General features: G+C 41.6%; 1 protein-coding gene across 3 annotated transcripts in view; it reads right to left on the bottom strand.

Annotated features, from left to right (window-relative positions):
• Positions 1-26,810, bottom strand: part of SUN2 (Sad1 and UNC84 domain containing 2) — a 96,386-nt gene that overhangs the window by 5,057 nt on the left and 64,519 nt on the right. For all 3 annotated transcript variants that reach the window (XM_075833565.1, XM_075833563.1, XM_075833564.1), the window contains exons 13-18: positions 21,909-22,071; positions 14,292-14,525; positions 8,266-8,350; positions 8,058-8,173; positions 7,786-7,953; positions 5,452-5,544 (exon numbers count right to left, since the gene is read on the bottom strand). In XM_075833565.1, the coding sequence (XP_075689680.1) occupies positions 5,452-5,544; positions 7,786-7,953; positions 8,058-8,173; positions 8,266-8,350; positions 14,292-14,525; positions 21,909-22,071 (859 nt within the window). The remainder of the gene's footprint in view (positions 1-5,451; positions 5,545-7,785; positions 7,954-8,057; positions 8,174-8,265; positions 8,351-14,291; positions 14,526-21,908; positions 22,072-26,810) is intronic.

The following is a 26,810-nucleotide window of genomic DNA, read 5'->3' as shown; positions in this document are numbered from 1 at the left end:
TAATTGTATACAGGTGGTTCCACATTTACGGGGATAATTGCCGCAGTTTTTGAACGGTTTCCCTCCCCCAATCTATGCGGGATGCTCTTATTGTTGTTTTACTGAAGCCAGGGAGAGATCGTTTGATGCCAGACTCTTAACATTCGATCTCCCTTCTGAATTTGGACATACATTTTTTAGCTAAAATGTCATGCTCTCTCTGGTGTGCCCCGACCAAACTGGCTTCATATCGAGGAAGGCAACAGACATTAATATTCATAGTCTGTTTCTGAATATAGCCGCTGCTTGGGGTGAGCCTTCCGCTGGGTTTGTGTTCTCTTTTCATATGTGCAAAGCCTTTGACTCTATTGAATGGCTGTATTAGTGGGAGCTCTTATCAGCCTTTAATTAGATTCTTATTTTAGGAAGTAGGTCCGACTCGTTTATCACTCTCCCAAAGCTCGAATCTGAACTAATCTAGAGGTCTTAGACCGGTTTAGTATGAAGAGAGGAATGAGGCAGGCCTGCACCCTCTCCCCACTTCTTTGCTCTGGCAATAGAGCCTTTGGTGCTGGCCAACCGCATAGTATCCAGGGCCTCCGCAGAAGCTCACTAATTGAAAAGGTCCCACTGAATGCAGACAACGCGTTGGTATATCTTGCAGACGATGATCCCTCCCTGGCTTATCTTCTTAATTTAGTGGAGGAATTCAGTTCCTTATCTGTCTTGAAGTTAAATTGGTCCAAATCAGCACTGTTACCCCTATCCAATACATACTGCCCTGAATTAACTTAACCAGTAATCCTGTCGGTAGTCACACAACTCAAATACTTTGGAGTACTGGTGTTGAGGCGGATTATTGACTTTTATTTTCTTAATTTGGAACCTCTATAAGCATCCACAGAGGCTAAATTAAAATTGTGGCAACACCAACTGGTAACGCTCATAGAACTCATTTATCTATTTAAAACGATTTACCTACCAAAATTCCTTTATCTTTTCCATTGTTCCCCAATCATACTTTTTAATGGTTATTTTAGATTCCTAAATTGGCTGCTTTGCTCATTTTGCTGGCATGAGAAGATGCCCTGATTAAGCTTGGCTACCTTTCAGGCACCCAAACATCATGTTGGTCTATTAGTGCCAAACATGTATTTGTACTTCCTTTACTCATTGATGTATGCCCATTTGGCGGATAGATGCTGACTTAAGCATTTTTTTTTACTCTTGACCAAGTGGGCGTAGTAAAGAGAAGTGTATGACGCTGACCAGAGTAAAAAAACGCCCACTTGGGCATTAAGAACAAATTTGAATAACACTTAAAATGCTCATAACTTTGTCAAAAATAAACGTTTTTTTTTTTTAAAAAAAAACCACCAAATTACTTATCTACATTAAAGCGCCTATTCAATTATGTAGAAGATGGGGCAGTTATAAACTGGTGACAGAGCCTCTTTAAGCAACAGTGCCCTGTAATTAATGGCGTTTAACGCCTTGCCGCCGTGGCCATTTTTCGGTTATTCAGTATAATTTTTTCCTAAACGCATTTCAAAAGTCATTACTTTTTTTTTTCCATTGCTATAGCCGTATGAGGGCTTGTTGTTTGTGAGACGAGTTTTCACGGCACCATTTATTGTACCATGTAATGTACTGTGAACCTGAAACATAATTCTTTGTGAGGTGGAATGGGGGAAAAAACGGATTCCTCAAAAACTACATGGCAACTTTATTCTGCGGATCAATATGCTTACTGTGATACCAAATTTGTATTTTTTCCCCCTATGTTTTGCTACTGTCACAAAAGAAAAAAATAATTGTTTTGAGTCACCATATTCTAGACCCATAGCGATTTTATTTTTCCGTCGATTGAGCTGTGTGAGGGCTTGCTTTTTTTGTGGGGTGAGCTGTAGTTTTTATTAGTACCATTTTGGGGTACATGCAACTTTTTGATAATTTCTTATTCCATTTTTTGTCCGAGACGTGGTAACAAAAAACCAGCAAATCTGGCATCGTAATTCACTGTGTGAATTTAAAGAGGCTCTGTCACCACATTATAAGTGCTATATTTCCTACATAAGGAGATCAGCGCTATAATGTAGGTGACAGCAGTGCTTTTTATTTTAAAAAACGATCTGTTTTCACCACTTTATTAGCGATTTTAGATTTATGCTAATGTTTAGTGCCCAAGTGGGCGTATTTTTACTTTAGACCAAGTGGGCGTTGTACAGAGGAGTGGATGATGCTGACCAATCAGCGTCATGCACTCCTCTCCATTCATTTCCTCAGCACATAGGGATCCTTTTAGATCGCTATGTGCTGTCTTATACTAACACATTAACGATACTGAAGTGTTTAGACAGTGAATAAACATTCCACGGGATGTCTATTCACAATCTGTGCACTTCGTTACTGTTTCTGTGGTAGTTACAGCAGAGCAAAGCAAAATCTCGCTGTAACCTGTCATTTACAGCGTAATCTCGCGGGATATTTTTCTGTTTCAATTTAATAAAAAAGTCCATACTTAAAGAGGCTCTGTCACCAGATTTTGCAACCCCTATCTGCTATTGCAGCAGATAGGCGCTGCAATGTAGATTACAGTAACGTTTTTATTTTTAAAAAAACGAGCATTTTTGGCCAAGTTATGACCATTTTTGTATTTATGCAAATGAGGCTTGCAAAAGTCCAAGTGGGCGTGTTTAAAGTAAAAGTCCAACTGGGCGTGTATTATGTGCGTACATCAGGGCGTTTTTACTACTTTTACTAGCTGGGCGTTGTGTATAGAAGTATCATCCACTTCTCTTCAGAACGCCCAGCTTCTGGCAGTGCAGACACACAGCGTGTTCTCGAGAAATCACGCTGTGACGTCACTCACTTCCTGCCCCAGGTCCTGCATCGTGTCGGACGAGCGAGGACACATCGGCACCAGAGGCTACATTTGATTCTGCAGCAGCATCGGCGTTTGCAGGTAAGTCGATGTAGCTACTTACCTGCAAACGATGATGCTGCTGCAGAATCAACTGTAGCCTCTGGTGCCGATGTGGCCGACACGATGCAGGACCTGGGGCAGGAAGTGAGTGACGTCACAGCGTGATCTCTCGAGAACACGCTGTGTGTCTGCACTGCCAGAAGCTGGGCGTTCTGAAGAGAAGTGGATGATACTTCTCGTCAGAACGCCCAGCTAGTAAAAGTAGTAAAAACGCCCCGATGTACGCACATAATACACGCCCAGTTGGACTTTTACTTTAAACACGCCCACTTGGACTTTTGCAAGCCTCATTTGCATAAATACAAAAATGGTCATAACTTGGCCAAAAATGCTCGTATTTTAAAAATAAAACCGTTACTGTAATCTACATTGCAGCGCCGATCTGCTGCAATAGCAGATATGGGTTGCAAAATCTGGTGACAGAGCCTCTTTAATTCCCTGGCATTGCCATAGCGACAGCTCTGTGTTCCCCATGCTGCTGGTCTCCTGGGATGACGCTTCATCCCATGTGACTGTTGCAGCCAATCACACGATGTAGCGGTCACATGGGCTGTAGGTGTCATCACAGGAGGCTGGATTGCATGGAGACCAGAGACGAGTCACTATGGCAACGTGAGGTAAGTACCGATTTGGGTATTTTTTTCTACTCTGCGTCTTTCGGACAGAATTCCCTGCAGGTTCTAGGTCAGAAATATTGTGTACTTTTCTGCAGCGTATCCAACCTGTGTTAAGATACCCTAATAATAATGATATACATATATTTGGCATCCCCATGTCAGTAACCTGTTCCTGGCTGAAACATGGTTTTTTTTCTCTGTATTTCTGACATTTTATGCATTTTCTTCATAAATAAAATAAATTGATTTCTACATACATTTTCCCTCAATATGGTTAAAAGAATAAATAATAACCTACAACTCGTCCTGCAAAAACCAAGACTCTCGACTCTCCTCCCGATGGCAGATGTTGGGGGAAGAGAAAGGATCTTCTTGTTTGCAAGGAGATAAGCCGCTGCCAGAGGAGTCTGGCAGAAGCTTTTTCCTTTCTCCCTATTGGGAACGTAGGCATGCCAAGCGTGAATATCTATGGGGAGACGGGAGGAATATCTATCGGCTGGAAGTTTGCTCGGGCGACAGGTAGATCAAATGTATGGCCGGCCTTAGACAATTGGCTGCCATGGAGTCTCCTACCCCTCATCCGCCTACCAAATAAAAATGGAGCAGCTGGAAAATAACCAGTGTTCTCTGCAGGATTTTTTCAACACTCTGTTGAGACTGTGGGGCAAGTTTATCTCCTGTTTATCATTTATTTCTAGGTTTAGTGTTCCTTTAATTCTCAGATATTATGTATAGCAAATATTCTAGTGTAAACGACTACCTAGATGTCTGCACCACTACTTATATAAAGAAAAGAGGATCCATAAAATAAGTATAGTTTACTTTTGCAGTGTTCATAATGGATCATCAAATCCAATGCCTCAGTTGTTCTCGTGACAAATGTCGATAGCAGTGAGTAACAATGACTTAATGTTCATGATATTTGGGTATCAAAGGGAACCTATCACCAGCATTTCACCTATTGAACTCTACTCACCCCTTGATGGTCGCTGATATCAAAAATTCATTGCCGTTATCACCTTTCCTAAACTCCTCCTCCTCCCGTATATAACTGTCTGCAAACATTTTGCGCCTTTTATGGTAATAATCCGGCAGTCTTGTTTGTTCCACTTCTTATGCCTGCCCACCGCCGAAAACTGGCCCACCCTGAATGACGAAATCTCGTCTGAGATAGCGCGCATGCACCTGTCATGTATGGTCCGACACCCTTCCCTGCTTCGTCCGGGCCTCAAATTTAGTTACTGCGCATACGCCGATATTGTGTCCTGATGTGCGCACGCATCAGAAAAGGACAAACTTAAGATTTTGTGTGTGCTGGTGGGAGGTGAGGAGCGGTCAATCAAAAGTAAGGAGACAGGGTTAACCTGGAAACATTTTCTTTAAGAGACTTGTACTCAAGAGTTAAAGCCTGTCTTCAAAGGTATGAGGTGTGAGAATTCTACTGGAAAAACACTGATTTATATGAACAGTAATAAATGATTCAGTTAGTCCTTAAAGGGAACCGGTCACCAGCATTTCACCTATTAAACCAGCAATACCTGGTGTAAGTGGGTGAAAAATCATTTTTATGTAACCTATAATTATCTTCTAAGTAGGCTCTGTACCTTTTAGTATTCCTTATTTTAGTGTTCCCGTGCCGTATGTTAATGAGCATATAAGATTCATATCTTCGTTTGAAAATATTCATATCTTCATTCCTCAAACCTAGTTAGATTTAATCCATGCAGAATAGAATTAGCAGAAAACATACTAGTGAATAACATCACCAGCCTGTGCCCGCCTGCTCAATAGAGGAGAGTGTGCTGACTGCTCACATTCAGCTCCGGACATTTAAAAAAATATACAGCTAAGTAACAATATTTCTATTACCTTGAAAGGAAAAGTCTGTATTGGGTTTCCATTTTGATTGTAAGTAAAGTTCCCGAGATGCACCCCTTCTTTCTGGGTCTCTTCTTCCAAACCCTGTAAAGATTTTTTTCTTTTAAATAAAATATAGTGTATCCCAGAAGGGATGAGGAATAGGTATGAAGGACCAAAGTTATTAATAACAACCAGCAATGTATTATATTTGCTATTTAAGTATTTTCTTTTTGGGGTATTCCCAACTCAACGATCATGTCTTAATGTGTCCCTTATGTAAAGCTTTGTATATTTGCCAATACCTTAATTTTTCTGTTTTGTTCCATTCTTGAGATATGTATTATGTTGTACCCCAGGTCCCTTTGTGAGTAAACACTTTTGCAGTGGTGGCCGCGCTTGCGCAGATGCCCCTGAACGGTTTCTGATCAGTTTGGACATGTCCTCAGGAGCAAGCATCAGAGCATGCGCAGTAGCTTAAGACCTAGCCACCTTTCTTTTGCTCAATAGAAGTGAATAGGACAGCTCTTGAGCACGTGCAGTAGCCAGAAAGCAGTCCTATTCAGTTTTGAACTAATCTCTGCACCCCAGATCAGTGTAGCCGAGTCCTTACCAGGGCTGTCATAATGCAGTTCTCTAAAGCACAGTTATCTCCATATGCAAATATGGAGAGTGTGAACTTTGGAGTAAGCGCTTTAGGACAGCACTGATCAGGGCTCTGCTACACTCATTTGTGCAAGAAATTGTAGATATCAGCTGAACATCTGCTGATTGTGAACTGAGCAAATCCACTTCAACAATTTTTAGTACATGCAATTTTCCCTGTAGCACATTTACCAATTGGCAACGAGGGGGAAATGGGAAAACCTTGTTTACCATTCCAGTTAGACATTTGGGGCACAGTGTTGTATTCCTGATGCTGCACGTAATAGTATATATATCAGTAAAAGAAATTAGAAAAACTTTTTTCAGTTCATAAAAAGCTGGATAGATGAATAAACCTACCCAGCTTTTTTTTAGTATCAGAAACGAGTGCATCATTTTTTTTTCTCATTTCTTTTGGTACGGTGGAGCTGGAGAGGCTGAAGCTTGAAACCGCGTGGACCGTACATACACATCTGAGGTAACTATTTTCGATATGTTGGGAACTGTGATTTGCTGTTGATCTCTACATTCTATACATAATAAAGTAGCAGAATCAGGAGCCCGCACACTCATGCAAGCGATGTTGTGATGTTTATCACAGCACCACTTGCTAGATTTGTGCAGGAAGGGATTTGTACCGCCCACTGCATCAGAAAACTCAGGGAACAAGGATCGGGACAATGCAGTGAAAAAATGGAGAAAGAAGGGGTAAAAAAAAACAAAAAAAAAACATTACAGGAGTCTAATATGTTTATTTTCATTTGTAAATTAGCTTTGGGGGAAAATATTTTTAAAAGGGGAGAAGTCCCCTTTAAAGTCACAGATTTTTACAATTGCCGTACGTAGGTGCACCATCATCATTTTTGATAGCCCTCCTTATTAATTTGTTAATATCTTGCTACGAATTGCAATCAAGTTGGTATAAAGCCATGCTCAGACATGTTGGATTAATTACACATTATTGATGTGGATTCCAAAATTCGGATAAAGAGATTAAATGGCGCTTTCCACACCTCATTTAAACATGCTGGAAAAAATCCACAGAATGGGGCAAATCAGGACCAAATGAGAAAATAAATGCAGCGAATTGGATAAAAAAAATGGTTTTCCTGGATTACATTTATGGTTAGTTGGTTTAGGGAAACCTGCAGCTACACATTTTGGGCACTGAAGCTATATGTGTGTAAAGACTGCTAAAAATAATTTCCACCCAAAATGTAAAATTGACAAAATATTAGTAAACCACTGTTCACATCTGCTTCGGAGGCTCCGTTTGGAGCCTCTAGACAGATAAGGTCATATTTGTCGGAAAAAAAAGCTGTGATTTTCCCGTCAAAACTGTGGACACCATGCCGCAACCCAACAGTCCCTATTATAACTCAATGGGGTCTGCGCGGTGCTAGTGGCATTCGTAGCAGGACAGATCTAGCGGAGTGCTGTGCCTTCCATTATGAACAGAAGCCACAACGCAAGTGTGAACATAGCCTTAATCAAAAGTTAGAGCTATAGCTAAAATTTGGTAACTTTGGTTTTCTTTTCGGTTTAGCTGCAATTGCAAGTCAGAACAGGAAGTGCAGAAAAAGAAACAAAATCTCTCTGAGTAAATAAAACAGCTTTGGCTATAGCTGATTAACGAATATTTGATCAATAGCAATAAAAATGAAGCTAACAGATATAACAGTCAATTTAGAAAAGACTTACATAAACAGAAAAATCCTTAGGCGCGCTTGAAATTGTGGACTTCGGTGACAAGGATCGAGGAATATGATCTAGTGTGACAGCTGTCGGCCTGATACGACTAGAGAGACGGATAACTGCATAGCCTTGAGAACCTCTGAATGCCCAGCAATTGCCTGGGTTTGAATCTGGCTAAAAAAATGTTAAGAATAAAATAAAACTTTATATATACAATTGTATGGAAACATTTAGACTTTTAGTATAACTTGATAAAATTATGAAATTGTAACTCGTACCTGAAGTATTACACGAGGTGACTGGGACTGGTACCAAAGGGGTACCCCAAACAGGCTAATTAAAGCTGTCTTTGTTTCGTATGTCTCAGAACATCTTGTATTTAAGATACTGGCACCTATACACAGAAATGTAATTTAAAAAAAAGTAAGAAAGAGAGCTTAGCATGTACTATACAATAATGGGCAAATTGAACACATAGGTACCCACCTGATGACTCCAGGGCATAATCCACAAGCCCAATCCGATCTTCACTGTATCTTTGCAGGGCGCGATTGACAATTTCATAAACTTCCTGGAAAGATGTGGATACTCAGTCAAGGGGCAAATTATTTCACGTTATTAATGTAAGTGTTCATTTTTCTGGAAAGGCCTCCCACGGGGAGGTTTCTACTTTTGCTTGAAGAGACTGCATTTGACCAAGGCCTTATGCAGATGGCAAAGCCGTTTACATGAAGCCTGTACGGAGGCATATGGTGTTCCAATTGTTCCGTATTATAGAGCTGTAAACACTTAGTGGGCCGCCATATATACATCATGGAACCGTATTCCAGCCATGTGTATGAGCATTTAGATTTATTAATGAAATCTGTGGAAATCTAGATGCAAACCACCATTATTGTTCTATTAAAACAATTCCAACTCTGTCCTTTGCCACCAGTAATCAGTAAAGGTTACAGCCATTGGATGACACGTCATGTGGATGTAAAGTCACTATGGATGACATGTCACTATGGCCACTATGCACTCAATAAGACCGTGAGTTACAAGTGTATTGGTTAGGGTTTACTTTTTGGTTTTTCGCAGATTCCTGCTCATTTCCTTTGTAGCGATGCTGCAAGGGAAAAATATATCTTGCAATGCACCTGCTGATTTATTGAGTGTCTATTGATCCATTGATTGGGCTCCATTAGGAGGAGATCAAACTTTACAGAAGCTATATTACCAAAACAAACGTCCTAATATGGCACTTGGAAAGGCGTTATCTGTATTAGACAACCCCTTTAAATAGCAATTCCGAAGTATCTCAGTAGTAAAGATGTCATTTTATCTACAAGTTACATTTTTACTTCTAAAAGTCAAAACGCCTAACACGATTCCCATTACACACGGCAGTTTATGTAAATCATTAAAAGTCCAGGAAAAATAATCCACGATCCAGTGAAACTACACAAAACAACAAAGTCCAAATCTTCTTATATACAGTTAGGTCCAGAATTATTTGGACAGTGACACAATTTTCATGATTTGGACTCTGCCTGCCACCACATTGGATTTGAAATGAAACAACTGAGATGCAATTGAAGTGTAGACTTTCGGGTTTAATTCAAGGGGTTGAACAAAAATATCCTGTAAAACGTTTAGGAATTGCAACCATTTTTCTATACAGCCTCCTCATTTCAGGGGCTCAATAGTAATTGGACAAATGAAAATTACCATAAATATTTTTTTTTTTAAATACTTTGCGAGAATCCTTTGCAGACAATGACTGCCTGAAGTCTGGAAACCATAGACATCACTAAATGCTGGGTTTCCTCCTTTGTGATGCTTTGCCAGGCCTTACTGCGGCTGGCTTCAGTTGTTGCTTGTTTGTGGGTCTTTCTGACATAAGTTTTGTCTTAAGCAAGTAAAATGCAAGCTCAATCGGGTTGAGATCTGGTCTTTGACTTGGCCATTGCAGAATATTCAATTTCTTTGCCTTAAAAAACTCCTGGGTTGCTTTCACAGTTGGGTCATTGTCCATCTGTACTGTGAAGCGACGTCCAATCAACCTTGCTGCATTTGGTTAAATCTGAGCAGAAAGTATATCCCTGAACACTTCAGAATTCATCCGGCTGCTTCTGTCTTCAGTCGCATCATCAATAAACACTAGTGACCCAGTGCCTTTGGCAGCCATGCATGCCCATGCCATCACACTGCCTCCACCATGTTTTACAGAGGATGTGGTGTGCTTTGGATCATGAACCATTCCAAGCCTTCTCCATACTTTCTTACTCTCACCATTTTAGTACAGGTTGATCTCAAGGGCCTTTTACACCAGCCGACAATAGGCCGATGTAGTGAGCACCGAGACATCGTTGATCGGCGCTCGTTTGCTCCTGTCACACGGAGCCATGTATGGAGACGAGCGGTCGTTAGTCAGATCGCTCGTCCCCATACATTATCATCATGTTGGCAGTACATTTCCATGTTTACACAGGGAGATGTGCTGCCGACTACAATAACATTTTACTTTTTTAAAACGATAAGATGTTTACACAGGGCAATTATCGGCATTGAGCGTTATATGATCGCTCGGCTGCACGATAATCGCCCAGTGTAAAACCCCCTTGAAGGGGTTATCCGGGGATCAAAAATTGCTTTGCATTCATATTTTTATGTAAAAGAAGTCACTTACTAATATACTTTAATTAAAAAATCGGTACTAAATGGTGAAGTTCAAACCCGGTAAATTGTTCCTGGAAGTCCTGGAGCTTTTCGAATATTGATGACAGGGACTCCAGCGATAGGAAACCCCTGAAGTCACTGTCCATATTTGGACGGTGATGTCGGCAGCAGTACTGGAGTCCCCGAGCCGAGCATCGGCTGATGCTCTGCCTGGGGTCTCCTGTACTGCTGCCGACGTCACTGTCCATATATGGACAGTGACGTTGGCAGCAATGCTGGAGTCCCCGACCAGAGCATCATCTGATGCTCTGCTCGGGAACTCCAGCTATAGGAAACCCCTGAAGTCACTGACCAAATGTCGGCAGCAGTGCTGGAGTCCTGAGCAAAGCGCTAGCTGATGCTCTGCTCAGGGACTCCAGCACAGGAAGCAAGCCCTCAGTCATATGGGGCCGTGTCATCAATATTAGAAAAGCTCCAGGACTTCCGGGAACAGTTCACCGGGTTTGAACGGCACCATATAGTACCGAATTTTTAATTAAAGTGCATTAGTAAGTGACTTCTTCATACTTAAAAATATGAATGCAAAGCAATTTTTGGTCCCCGGATAAGATTCATCTGTCCAAAGAATGCTGTTCCAGAACTGGGCTGGCTTCTTTAGATGTTGTTTGGCAAAGTCTTATCTGGCCTCTATTTTTGAGGCCGCTTATTAGTTTGCACCTTGTGGTGAATCCTCTGTATTTGCTCTCATAAAGTCTTCTCTTTATGGTAGACTTAGACACAGATACACTTACTTCCAGGGGAGTGATCTCCACTTGGGTAGATGTTGTGAAGGGGTTTTTCTTCACCATGAAAAGGATTCTGCGATCATCCACCACTGTCTCTTGGAGTTTATGAGATCACCAGTGCGCTCTTTTTTTGTCAAGAATGTACTAAACTGTTGATCTTTCCACTTCTAACATTTTTGCTCTCTCTCTGATGGATTTCTTCATTATCTTCAGCCTAACGATGATCTGTTTCACTTACATTAAGAGCTCCTTTGCATTTGGAAGCTGTTGCTGTGAACCCACAACAACATGAAGTCAAATATCACACCTGGAATCAATTCCAGACCTTTCACCTGCTTAATTGATGATGGATTAACTAGGGGATAGCCCATGCAGCCCATTAAATAGCTTTTGAGATAATTGTCCAATTACCTTTGGTCCCTTGAAAGATAGGCAGCTACATATTAAAGAGCTGTAATTCCTAAACCCTTCCTCAAATTAGAACGTGAATACCCTCAAATTATAGAGGAGTCTGCACTTTAAGCCCATATTGATTATATAACTGTATATTCAACATGTTTTGGTTAACCGCTAAAATGGCAAAACTTGTGTCACTGTCCAAATAATTCTGGACCTAACTGTAACATGCAAGTAATAAAAAAGTCTCTGTGGCACACACTCCATTGAGGATATTGTACGAATTCCCTAGATGAATCATTCGCCACCCTTGTACACGCAGCAGCAAAATGGTGTCAAGATATTACAATTAGTATGCGTCCAATCGCTCTTTATCCCAAAAATTAAGTAATGGAATGATTACCGTATTTTTTGGACTATAAGACGCAGTTTTTATCTTAGAATCTGTGCTATAATCTCCTGCTGCATCTTGTCTCCTAAAGGCAAACAGCTGTCAGTGTGTGAAGAAGCCCAGACTGAGCTCCGTGAGTTATCTGCTCACTGAACAGTCACGTCTTACACACAGAATTCTGTCATCTCATTGTTTAGTGAGCAGATAACCCAATCATTTGTATACACAGCACAGAAAATCTGTGGAGGTACTGATCTGCAAGGACCTTCTAGCCACGCCCCCTCCTATGTACAGAGCAAGAAGAGCAGATTCAACACCATTAACCCCTGACAACTCTACACCTCTGATGTCTGGTGAGTTCAGTGGAGGGTGAGAGCACTATAGCGGACAATATCTTGTATTTCTGTGTCTGGCATTGTTATGGGCCACTCTGGCTGGCATTGTATTGAGGCACTGTAGCTGGCATTGTATGGGGGCACCGTGGTACCATATTGTCTCAATATTACCCAGGAAAAGTACAATTAAAGGCAAAACCTTTTTTTTCTCCTCTTTTATGCTACAATTCATGGGTGCGTCTTATGGTTCAGTGCGCCCTGTAGTCCGAAAAATACGGTATATAGAATCACAAATGAGCATTTTCAGCATTCCTGCATAAGATAAGGAGAGAACGTAGTGCAGACAAATTCTACTATGTTGATGGAAAAGTTCTATTCCATATACTTACAAAAATGCTTAATACAAACGCTTTTCAGATGTGCTGAAAAAACAAATAGGGTTCTGTACAGTTGGGGTAGTGCATTCCATGGTTTGACTACTCTAAGAGGTAGTAATGTTAGATATAGGGTTGCACGATGCATTAAAACTTCGATACTGTTTCGATACTCTGCACCCTCAAACGGTTCAATACCGTTAATTCATTTATTTCGATACTAAGCTGTGAAACCGCACAGCTTAGTATTGTTACACATGAATGTTGTTAGAGCGGGGCTGCGACTATGTAATACAGCCATTGCCCCGCTCCTGACAAGTTAGCCCGGTCAACATGATGTGATGCGGCCGGCGCTGCACTAATGAGCTCCGGCACTGAAGACAGAACATGGCGGGTGCACTGCAAAACACCCCCAAGTTCTATCTTCAGTGCCGGCGCAGCCGCTCATTACTGCAGCGCCGGCCGCATTACCTTATGCTGACCGTGCGCGCACACACTTATTGTCAGGCACGGGGCAATGGCTGTATTACACAGCCGCAGCCCCGCTCTAACGGCAGAGATCAGAGAAACCTCATCTCCGCCGCTATTCCCTTGAATGCTGCGATCAAAGCTGACTGCAGCATTCAAGGGGTAGATGAGAAGGGGGGATGCCCTTTGGATTGAGAAACATACCATATATGGGCAGACAGTTAAGGGTCCATTGAAAGACCCCAGGCCTGTCTAACCATATTTCCTGTTGTTCAGGTATACTTGGGTATGTCGTAACAACTCCATATGTACTATCAGTGTATGGATATATGACAGAACTAAGTAAAAATAAGAAAGTAAAAAAATAAAAATAAAGTAATGTTAAATTTAAAAAAAACAACTCAGTTTTTTACAATAAACATTAAAATAAGTCTCAATACATAAAATATACACATTTAGTATCATTGATAACAAATTTATAGCGTCATTTATGATGTTTACACTGTTATAAAATAAAAACTGCTTTCTTTCACTTATTAATGTAAGGCACCAGGTGTTTGGAATTTTGAACCTCCATGTGCCTCACATTAATAGTAATTAACCCCATCATGTACCTCCCACATTAACCCAATGTTGTCCATTATGACTGAGGAACTATTGGGGTTAATTACAATTAGTGTGAGGCACATGGAGGTTCAAAATTCATCACACCACTTGTCTCAAATCAGAAAATGGAAGAACTATATTTGTTTTTTTTATTGTTGGCAAAGTATCGTTTTGGTATAGAGTATCGCAATACTACACAAAGTATCGGTATCGAAGTCCAAATTCTGGTATCGTGACAACCTTAGTTAGATACTATGTCAGCATTTAAAAAAAGACTAAATGTTTATTTTCTGACGAATGACATTGCGGGCTATAACTAATCTAGCAATGAAAGACGTGTATTTGATCGAGAAAGGTAGAACTTGATGGACCTGTATCTTTTTTCAAACTATGGTACTATGTGTATATCAGACTACACAAACCAGAATTTTGGTTGAAAACATGCAAAAGTAGAGGTCTTCAAGAAATGCAAAAAATAGGAATACATTCTTACCTCTCGAGATACCCCAGATAATCCACTCGCCTGCAATTCTCTGTCTATGTTTACATATGCCTGAGATGCCCAAAGATTTCTGTCTGCAGCGACACCTGAAAGGATTTTTCTCTCTAACTCCACCAAATATTTCTCCAACTCATCACGGCGCAAAAATTTTTTAGAAAGAGATTCTGAGCCACCATTCTGTTTTTCTGTGTTTCTTAGGAGCCAAGTTGGGAAAAGCAATTGAACCTGACCAAAAAAAATAGAAAACAATGTAAAGAATACGACAGTAAGGTTGTCGCTAACTTAAAGCATACTTAAACTTTCAGATAACTCTTCATAAAAAGCTGCGAGATATATATATATATATATATATATATATATATATATATATAGCAGACAAAAATAGAGACAGCACCCCAGTGTTACAGCGTAGCAAGCGAATTTACGTAAAATACAACATGTACAGATGAAAAGGCAAAGGATTAATAATGAAATCATAACAATTATGTCATGTTATATAAAGTGCATGAAGGAGTTATACAAAAACCCTCTAATAAGTTCAAATACATTGGTGATGTGGAGAATCCATGAACCATACATTGGTGATGTGGTGAATACACAAAAAACATAATGCAACCTACAGTAAGGGGAAGATGTTGCTCACTGCTGGACGACACTTCTGTAACGGAGCTCGCTACACCGGCTTCCGAAACCAAATTGTGATCCCAAAGCTCAGTGGGACATCTGAATCGAGGGATGGCATGCGCCACTCCTTGCAGGAAAGTGTTCACTTGAAAATGAAAGGCTAAGGTCTGGTAGAAAAGGATGGACAGAGCAAAAACCTGACCCTTGAGCGAACACACACCAAGACCCAGATGAAGATCGGATTGCAGGAAAGACAGGATTCTAAGTGTAGATCATGCCATAGGATGGAAATTAGGCTGTTCACACCGGCAAAATAGGCCTTCCATGTGCAATTGCACACCTTGGTCAACTGAGGCTTCCTAGCCTTCAACATTGTCTGAATAACCGGCTAGAGACATCAGTCCCCCAGAACCTCGGTTTCAACAGCCACACCATTAAACGCATCTGAGGTAATGTGGGGTGTTATAGCGGAAATTGGGAAAGGAGGTCGGGTCGAGCGAGAAGGCGCCAGGCTGCATCCGCGAGCAGTTGTAATAGATCGTCGTAGCAGAGCCGACAAGGCCAATCCGGCGGCACCAGGATTGCGGGAACACTTTCCCTATTGAGTCTATTGAGCACTCTGTGCAGAATTGGAAGAGGGGGGAACAGATGAAAGGAGAAAAATGTCGTTCCATGGAGTGACCCAGGGTGTCGATGGTGATGCCTCCGGTATCCCATCGTGGCCGGATCACTCCCTGGAGGTAATTGAAGGTAAACTGGAGGCATATCAAACTGCCTTGATAGTCGTGACCTTCCTGCATAGCAATCGCATTCAAAAGCAGATGGAAGAGAGAGTGTTCCCGCCAAGGAGGGCCACTCCTGCCCGGAAGGTCATAATCTTGTCCTCTAGGAGATGGACTTGATGATCTTGTGTCAAATGTCATACCCAGAAACTCAATGCCATCATGTGATGTCTTGCGTGGTTCATATGGGACATAAAGACAGGAGTAATTATAAACATGTACACAAGGGAGTTATTACTCCTGTCTTTATGTCCCATATGAACCACGCAAGACATCATGGACCAGTTGCTAGGCAACACTAGACATTCTTCAGACTTTCACATGCGTATCCGAGATTGTGGTGACAACATCATGTTTCCAGGTCCTCCTGTTGCATAGCAGCACGATACTTTCGGTCTCGATGTCTTATGCATGTGCAACAGGGGAGTGAATGCGGAATGGAGCGTGTGACGATCGCTCCAACAAATCTACATCAAACTGAATTTAAATATGCAAGACGACATGTATTTTTTGATTGGGGAGTGGTCCTGCAGCTCCAACCTCTGACACAACTGTAGAATTTTTGATGATGTACTAATTATGCACTTTATACAAGAGTTTTATATATGTATTTGTATTCATTATTTACTATGTATGCACATTCACTATTTGTATCAAGTTGCTGTTTTTGATACCTTACATCTGGATTTTATCACTATTTTTTGCACTTTGCACTTTTATATATATTTAAATGAGATTTATTATGTTAATCTGATATTGATTATTTAAAGCACTATGAACTTGTGTATCACTATGCTTGAGAGAGGTCCTATTGCGTGACGGAGACGTTGCACTGATGTTGACTGAATAAACCACTGTTTTTTTTACCTTCTACTGGAGTGCTGCAAGAGCTTTGTTTGTGTATATATATATATATATATATATATATATATATATAATCTATCTATATACATATATATACTTATACACACACATACATATGTATATATATATATATATATATATATATATATATATATCTCAAGAAAAGAGACGAAATCCCATATCACACCAGAGTAATCCAAAAGAGTGGTTTATTCAGCCAACACAACCGCAACGTTTAGGTCCTGCTATGGGACCTTTTTCAAGCATGGTGATACAACAACATGTGTGCAATATAAACGTCAGTCTCATGATACTATGTTTCCAGATAGACATTGTTGATCTTCTTTACACGACACCACTAGTACTCACTGTTTGTCGTTCTGCTGTCAGTCTGTTCAGATGTGTTCTTTACACGTAAGGGTTACACTTCCGGTTCTTAGTGCGCGAGCATGCGCAATAGAATATTGGGGACGCTGTGCTTTCGGATACCACATGGAAATGACATGATTGTTTACATTGCTACATTTTTGATTTTGCACTAATTAAGTTTACATCAGCGTATTTTTTATATGATCATCACTGTATTCTCATCACTGGCACGTAATATGTATTATTGTACTGTTGCTTTTATTGTAACATTGAATGTATTTGTACAATATCTTATTGCACTTTCTAATTATTACTCATTATGTTAATGAGACTGACGTTTATATTGCACACATGTTGTATCACCATGCTTGAAAAAGGTCCCATAGCAGGACAAAAACGTTGCGGTTGTGTTGGCTGAATAAACCACTCTTTTGGATTACTCTGGTGTGCTGTGGGATTTATTTTCTTTATACTTATAATTCGTGGATCAGGATTACCCGCTTGCACCCATTCACATGGTGGATTCTGGACATTGAGTGCTGTTCGTTTGTGTGTATGTATGTAAGATATATATATATATATATATATATATATATATATATATATATATATATATACATACATACATACATACATATACACCTCTGTTCTGTGTCTAAACCTGCAGAATACACTGGGGTTACGGAGGAAACAGTTTACTCTAATTAAAGCAGCCCTGGGCAAATGGGAAGAGTGCTGGACCAAAAAGGAGGCAGTCACCACCTCCATGCACAACATGCAAAAACAGAAAAGAGAAAAAAATACACGTAAACTCTATGCTCTGAGATGGAACCAGGGAGGATTATTACTTGATGATCCAACCGGACCGAGTTAGCATATCCAAAGTGATGTGGAGACTCTGAAGATTGTCCTGTTTGGAGGGGGCCTTCACCATAAGGTTGTCCAGGTAAGGGATGAACGCAACTCCCCTGGCGCAGAGAAGGACCATGAGTCACCAGGACCTTGATTAAAAAAGAGAGAGAACCGATCGCAAAACAAAAAGGAAGCACTGGTGGGAGTTTGCGATGGGAATGTGGAGGTATGCATCGCGAATATCAATGGTGGGGGCGGGAACTCCTTGTTTCAACAATTGTACCACTGACCACAGCAATTCCATGCGAAACCTCCAAACACGAATGAAGTGATTCAGCTTGTTCAGATCCAGGATTGGACAGAGAGAGACACTTATCTTTTTTGGGAACCATGAAAAGATTCTAGTAGAAACCCTAAAACTATTCTGCATGAGGAACTGGGACGAACTGAGGAACTGGGACAAACAGCCTGGGAAAAAGAAGAAGCGCGATCCGACGCGCGAGGTAGAGTCGACAGAAAGAATCTTCCGGCCGGCTGAGAACTTTATCCTGTAATCCGTAAACATCACCACTCAAACCCAAGCATCGTCTACATGAGCACGGCACGTCTCCTGAAAGGAAAACAGTTGTCCCGCTACTCGGACATGTGATACGAACGGGGAGACACCTTCATTGAAAAGAGGACTTGTTAGAGGTAAACATCTGTGTCTCAGGGTATGATTGCCAGGCAGGCCTGGGTTTAAAAGAAGGGTGTCCAGGTTCGGTGGGCCGCGTAGTCCGCCTGTCCGGCCTCTGTGTATAGAACGACCTCTGGGAGGAGGAGTTTATCGGAATGGACTGAAGTATCTGGGAGCTGACAGAAAACTGTGGGCAGTTCAGGCGGTTCTGGGGCAAAAGAAAACTCTTACCGCCAGTCACTTGCGCAATAATTTCATCCAGACGCTTGCTAGGCTGTTACCAACAAAAGGAAGGCCAACGAGGGCTTTTTAAAAGCCTAAATCGGCTGCCCAATATTTGAGCCGGATAGAATACTGCATGGCAATGAAATTAGCTAATGCGAGGGCATTGAAGCAAGCGGATTCAACAGAAGCCTTAAAAAGAAAATTTAGAAGAGAGAATTACATGAGATGCAAGGTCAGCCATGTCCTGTTTCTGCGCACCCTCTAGAATACCACGGCGCAATGGTTTACCCCATAACAAAATAAGCCTTACTTACCAGACTTGGTCTGGTAATCCAGCTTCTTGTCAAGAGTCCCACTAAGCGATGCCACATCTGACAGTGGAATGGTGGTGCTAAGACAGTTGTGAGAGGGAGAAGTAAACCATTTAGAGATCAATTCTTTCTGAAAAGCAGACGGACTGTTAAAAATGCTTGAAAACAGCCAAACACCTGTCAGGATGTTTCCATTCCTTATTCAAAATCACCTCAAACTCGCTATGGTTTGGAAAGCATAGCCTAAGGTGCTGTAAAGGTGCCTCAACTGGCGAGGCAGTGATAAGGTCATCCTTTACAGTAACGGTGACCTTTTTTATGTAAAGCAACTACATGGCGGCTGCCAAATGCGAGTCCTGCTCAAGCTCTGAATCGGGGGATACTCTGGAGGAGGGCCACTGATCCTCATTGGAAGCAGTATCCACCCTGATAAGTCTGAAAGGGGATGGTGGAAAGGAACCTGAAGAGGAGTGGGTCATTACCCAGCACCTCTTATGCGTTCTACCGCGAGAGATAGACTAAGTAGAATTTCTGGGATAAGATAGAGGGGAATTAATCTCTGCTGATATTTGAGCCGGCAGGTGTTATAAAGACTCAACCAAGGTTTGGGAGTGTCTGGAAACGTCACCTAAAATCTGAGCAAAGGACCTGGCCCAGGGGGTCCAGGGTTGCGGACACTGTGGGCAGAATGGGGTAGACTGGCCGCGTGTAAATATATCTCATAACACCTGCCACAATTAATGTAAGTAAACAGGGCCTCTTGTGCCGGCTGAATGTGGGACACCTGACGAGATCAGGACATAACAGAAAGTAGTAGAGACACAAACAGAATCAACTAAGTCAGTGTCAAAGGGTAGAATTGTCCCTGGGGATAGCTGCACTTTTGGCTAAAGTACAAAACCCGGCCTGCAGTGCTAGGAAGACAAGCGGTGAACCTAGGAGAGTGGTGTGACCAACGCTCATTCCCCTCACATAAGAAGAAAACAAACAATACCAGCCGAGGCTACAGCGATGAAAAGGAAACGAGCGGTGTAGAGAGCAGAATGAAGCTGCCAGTGCTCTTTCAAGCCAAAGAAAGTCTAAAACACAACTGCTCCCCACATGAGAAAATAAACAAGGGAATTATTTTAGGGTCCTTATGCAACTTAACCCCACCTGTGCTCTGACTGATGTGTCAGAATCAGCACATGAAAATGATTAAAGGGGTTGTCCCACAAATGAAAGTACACCTAAAATTACTGCTTCTTTAAAGTTAATACTTTTCCCCATTGGAAGCATTTAAAAAATATGTATGCATCCAGAGTTATTGAACTTACAAGCTCCGAATGGTGCCCCCTGATGTTTCTTCACGTGGGTACATGCATGTCCTTCTAGTGATGCTTTCAAGAGGACACACAAGCGCAGTAAAAAAGACTGTATCTCCCTATCTATGTTTGAACTATCGTGCACGGATTCCACTTCTGTAATCAGGTTATCTCTTGTACTCTGCTTTTCCACTGCTGAGAATGCAGAGAATGCACAGGAGAGCCGCGGAAATGCAAACAGTACCTCAGAAGTACAATATTGTCCATAGATGATGGATTTATTGAAAAAAATAAATAAAAATACTGGCAACAATTCACGGACAGATATCAAATGATTAAAAAAACTACTAACATTATCACTGCAGCTTCTTAGTCAGTTGCCCGGCTTATTACAGTATAGTCGGTCACTCCTCCGTGCACCCTGCCCGTAGCGGTCTTCCCTGCATATAGTAGACTCTGCCTGTGTACTACTTGCAGGAAAGAACGCAGAGGCTAGAACGCCGCACTAATAGGCAGCAGCCAGGGTGCATGGAGAAGTGATAGTATACTGTAATAAGCTGGGTAACTGACTGAGGCGCTGCACTGATAGGCAGCGACCGGGGTGCACGGAGCAGTGACAGACCATATTGCGTGCAGCTCGAGAACTGACTAAGATGCTGGCTAGAGAACGAAGACTATGCATGGATAGGCACTGGAGCGGCTAAAGGGATATTATTAGAAGTTTATTGCCGGCCAGGGCACATGGTGAGGAAATTTGGCCTTATTCACACTTCATAACTTTGAGAACGGGGATAGTGAGGGGATATGCCATTTGTAGTAGTCTGGGTTTATGAGTAGTCTGACTTATATTGAGGTAGGTGGTGGAGGACCAATCAGGAGGAGGCACACGCACAGGGCATTATGGGACTTATAGTAAACAGCCTCTCTAGTGCCATTAAGTGTGCCTTCTCTGATCCCTCCCACAAGCATGTAGGAAAAAATATACTTCTGCATAACACTATTAAGCACTATGCACAAGGCCGTGCCCGTAATCCAACCACCGACGGCCGCCCGGAATTTCGGCCTGTAAAATACAAAAAAACAGACGTTTCATAATTTTCTGAACATTTCCACGGCACGGACACCCATCCGTAGCGATACGGAACGGTGTCCGCGGCCAATAGAACTGAATGGGTCCGTAATTGTCCGCAATTATGGAGTGTTTTTACGGTCGTGTGTATGGGGGCCTAAATCCTTTTGTGTGACCAATTCTACCACTTTGGGAGAGTTTGGGAATAAAGGCTGTTGTGGGACAACCCCTTTAAGTTACACTCATTGAGCACCATAAGTGACAGGATTTCATCCCCCAATAATGTTTTTGTCCACAGTGAAGCATGATAGAACTGCATTCATTTTCTATAAATTCATTATTTAAAAACAATAGTGTGTGGGGTTCACATTTTAGGTTGGCACACCCAGTGTCATTTCGGGGAATTGTTTTAAAACTCTAGAATTTAAAGTAATGGATATTCTGTTGTCTAAAAAGGAACTATTATCCAAATAAGTTTTACATAGTAAGTTGGGATAATGATATTACATTACGCACACACTATAACACTCACTTCCTCCTTAACTCCTCTTAATTGTCCTGGGATAGATTTCATCAGATGGGAAAGTTCAGATTGGGCTTTTCTTACAGTATCCAATTCTTGTTCGACATTCAAAAGTTTTGTTTCAAGCTTTGCAACATCTTGGGCAAAGATTTCTCTCATATCCTTAGGAGAACTACAAAAACAGAACACACCAGAGTGAATACTTTACGCCAAACTCCATTCCACACAAAAATATAAATAAATATATTGATTGAATCAAAATGAGTAATTAAAAGTGCCACTGAATTTTTTTTTCAAACTTGGCATCTCTGTTTCTCCACCTAAATTTACTTTTAAAATAATCTGATAAATACCGCACTAAGAGGGAAAAGTGTGGTTTGATTACGGCCCAGTCTCATTGCAAGAGAATCTGTCACATAAGTACATGATGCAGAAATCACACAGCTTGTATCGCCATGACTTGACAGCTGCAGTTCCTACTAAAAATATAAGCATTTGTATGGAACATTAAGGCCCTGTTCACACAGCATTTTTTTCCAGGCTGAAAATTCTGCCTCAAAATACAGTCTGGAATTTTGAGGCAGATTCTGATCTGCCTGCACGCCGTTTGCCGCGATTTTCGTGGCGTTTTTCGCCTGCGGCCATTGAGCTCCGCGGGCAAAAATGAAGCGAAATATGCTTTCTCTGCCTCCTATTAATGTCAATGGGAGGTCAGAGACGTAAACACCCGAAGATAGGGCATGTTGCTACTTTTTACCTCTCGTGGTAAAAAACCGCCTCCACCTCCCATTAAACTCAATGGGAGGCATTTTCGGATTTGTTTTGGCGCGTTTTCCGATGCGGTTTCCGCGTAAAAAAAACCTCTGTGTGCACAGGGTCTAAGTGTCAGACATTCCCACTCCCCATATGCAAATGATGAAACCCATGCAACGGTGCCATCATTACTGTCACAGCACTTATGTCTGCAAGTGCACTACGCATTTAGGGAGCCCTCCTCTCGGACGTCCATATATCCGAATAGTGATTTAAAGACAGAAATTGTCCATTTGATGAAAGCATCAAAAATAAATAAATATTAAATCATCTGTAAGCTTCCTATTATTAGTTTTAACCCCTCCCCGCTGCAGACACTTTTGACCTTCCTGACACAGCCTAATTTTTTCTAAATCTGACATGTCTTACTTTATGTTGTAATAACTTTGGAATGTTTTTACCTATCCAAGTGATTTTGAGACTGTTTTCCCGTGACACATTTAACTTTATGTTATTGGTAGAATTTGGTCTAAACAATCAGTATTTAATTGTGAAAAACAACAAAATTTAGCGAAAAATTGCAAAAATGAGCATTTTTACTCATTTAAATATAACTGCTTGTAAGGCCTCATTTACACGAGCGTAATATACGCGCGTGCGACGCGCGTGCTTTTCACGCGTGTCGTACGCACCTATATTAGTCTATGGGGCAGTGTAGACAATGCGTGAATTTTGTGCAGCGCGTGTGCGTTGCGTAAAACTCACGACATGTTCTATAATCGTGCGTTTTTCGCGCATAACGCACCCATTGAAGTCAATGGGTGCGTGAAAACCACGCATGCCGCACGGAAGCACTTCCGTGCGAACTGCGTGATTCGCGCAAGAGCTGTCAAAAGGATGAATGTAAACATAAAAGCACCACGTGCTTTTCTGTTTACAAACATCCAAACGGAGTGTCAAATTAGAGATGAGCGCACCGAACCCGGCAAAAAATGTTCGGGTACGCGACGGCAGGAGACAGTCACTGTCCACGGTGCTGAAAGAGTTAAACTGGTTCAGCACCATTAACAGTGACTTCCGATCACAATATACATATACGTGTAAAAAAAAGAGAGGTTCTGACTTACCGATAACTCCCGGCTTCTTCCTCCAGTCCGACCTCCCGGGATGACAATTCAGTCCAAGTGACAGCTGCAGCCAATCACAGGCTGCAGCGGTCTCATGGACTGCCGCGTCATCCTGGGAGGTGGGGCCGGATGACAAGTGAGGGACGCGTCACCAAGGCAACGGCCGGGAGACCGGACTGGAGGAAGCAGGAAGTTCATGGTAAGTAGGAACGTCTTTTTTTGATTCACAGGTTGGTGTATATTGTGATCGGAACTCACTGTCGAGGGTGCTGAAAGAGTTACTGCCGATCAGTTAGCTCTTTCAGCACCTTGGACAGTGACGAGCGTCGACTAGCCTCATCTCTATGATGGCGGCTGCGCGAAAATCACGCAGCCGCGCATCATACACGGAGCTGTCAAGTGCCTTTTGCGCGCGCAAAACGCAGCGTTTTTTGCGCGCGCAAAACGCACACGCTCGTGTAAATCAGGCCTAAGACAGATGGTAATACCACACAAAATAGTTACTAGTTAACGTTTACCATATGTCTAGTTTATATTGGCATAGTTTTTGAAAAATCCTTTTATTTTTCTAAGACGTTACAAGGCTTATAACTTCAGCAGAAATTTCTCACTTTTTCAAGAAAATGTCAAAATTCTATCTTTACACGGATGAGTACAGTTCACTTTGAGGGGCCCATGCAATACAAACCCCCATATATCACCCCCATTTAAAAAACTGCACCACTCAAAGTATTCAAAACAAAGTTTACAAATTTCCTTTTTTTTTTCAGAAATTAATCTTTAACCGCTTCCCGACCGCCCACTGTATATTCACGTCGGCACTTGTTGGGCTCTGTGCAGTGCCGACGTGAATTCACGGTGGGTGTTAAAAGCGCGATCCGGGTGTCTCAGAGTAGCGCTGACACCCGGATCGCGCTGTTATCACCTACCTCTGTTCCCGGAGATATGATCGGGACCTGATTAGTTCAGGTCCCGGTCATGTGATCGCAGGGAAAGTGTGTTGTAGCAACGAACTGGAAAGTTTGTTGCTACAACAAACTTTCCTGGGGACCGATTGCAGGTGCTGCAGTCGGTTATAAGGCAGAACCGGGGCCATATATCAGCCCCGGGTCTGCCATGCACGACAGCCTATGAGAACCAGCCGGATGCTGGTCCTCATAAGCTTCCTGTCAGTGTGACTCCCAGCGTCACACTGACAGTTTATAATACGTTACACTACCTAGGTAGTGTAATGTATTATAGCAGCGATCAGTGCTGTCAGGCTTCAAGTAAAACAAGTAAAAAATAAAGTAATAAAAAAGTTTTATAAAAGTGTAAAAACAAGTTATAAAAGTTACAAAAAGAAATAATGCTTTTTTTCCTATAATAAGTCTTTTATTATAGGAAAAAAATGAAAATGTTAAAAAAAGTACACATATTTGGTATCACCGCGTACGTAACGACCCAAAACTATAATATTATTTTTCCCGCACGGTGAACAGCGCAAAAAAAATAATTAAAAAACAATGTCAGAATCACTTTTTTTTGGTCATCAACCCTCCCAAAATATAGAATAAAAAGTGATCAAAAAGTCGCATGTACCTCAAAATAGTACCAATAAAAACTACAACCCATCCCGCAAAAAACAAGCCCTTACACCGCTTTTTTGACGGAAAAATATAAAATTATGCCACAAAACATAAAAAACCTATATACATATGGTATCGCCGTAATCGTACCGACCCGCAGAATAAAGTAAAATGTCATTTATACCGCACGGTGAATACTGTAAAAAAAAAAAAAATACAAAAAACATTGTCAGAATTTATGTTTGTCACTTTGCTTCCAAAAAAATCTAATAAAAAGTGATAAAAAAAAAAATCATATGTACCCTAAAATGGTACTAATGAAAAGTACAGATTGTCCCGCAACAAATAAGCCCTCACACAGCTCCGTTGGAGAAGAAATAAAAAAGTTCTGGCTCTCAGAATATGGCGATGCAAAATGTGCAGAGTTTTCCAAAAGCAGATAGGATCGGGCGCCATTTATCAGTGCGACACCGGCCACATATCTGCGGATTATTATTTATGTACCCCATTATTATACCCTCTTATTATGCCCTGATGTACTCTGCCCAATTTACACATACCCCCACATCATAAACTGAAATACCAGCAAAACCCCAAACAGAACAGTTACCAAGCAAAATCTGCGCTCCAAAAGCCAAATGGTGTTCCCTCCCTTCTGAGCCCCACAGCGTGCCCAAACGCCAGCTTACGTCCACATATATGACATTTTATATCCGGGAGAACCCGCTCAACATTGTATGAGGTATTTGTCTTCAGTGGCACAAACTGGGCACAATATATTGTGCATTAAAATGGCATATCAGTGGAAAATTTAAATTTTCACTTTGCACCATCCGCTGCGCATTAACGCCTTGGCGCACCACGACTTAATAGCATGTCGTGGTGCGAGGGGTTATATATGGAGCGGGCTCACGCGCTGCACCCACACCATATTCTGCAGCTGTCAGCTGTGTATTACAGCTGACACCCGGGACTAACAGACAGGAACAGCGATCGCGCTGTTACAGGAGCTTGTAAAATGACATTATACTGCAATACATTAGTACTGCAGTGTATTGTACCAGCGACCTAATTATCGCTCGTTCCAGTCCCCTAAAGGGACTTTTGGGAGGTTTCCACTGTTTTGGTACCTCAGGGGCTTTGCATATGCGACATGACACCCGAAAACCAGTCCAGCTAAATTTGAGCTCCAAAAGCCAAATATTGTTCCTTCCCTCCTGAGTCCTGCCGTGGGTCCAAACAGCAGTTTATTACCACATATGGCGTATTGCTGTAATCAGGACAAATTTTTCTCCTTTATTCTTTGTAAAAATTAAACATTTCTATGTTTTTTCAGAAAAAAGTAGATTTTCATTTTCACGGCCTAATTCCACTAAATTCAGCAAAAAAACTTTGGGGTCAAAATGCTGACTATACCCCTAGAACAATTCCTTGAGGGATGTAGTCTTCAAAATGGGGTCAGT

This window comes from Rhinoderma darwinii, chromosome 7 (assembly GCF_050947455.1).
Source record: "Rhinoderma darwinii isolate aRhiDar2 chromosome 7, aRhiDar2.hap1, whole genome shotgun sequence".
NCBI classification, from domain to species: Eukaryota; Metazoa; Chordata; class Amphibia; order Anura; family Rhinodermatidae; genus Rhinoderma; species Rhinoderma darwinii.
This window is presented reverse-complemented; position numbering and strand designations above follow the sequence as displayed.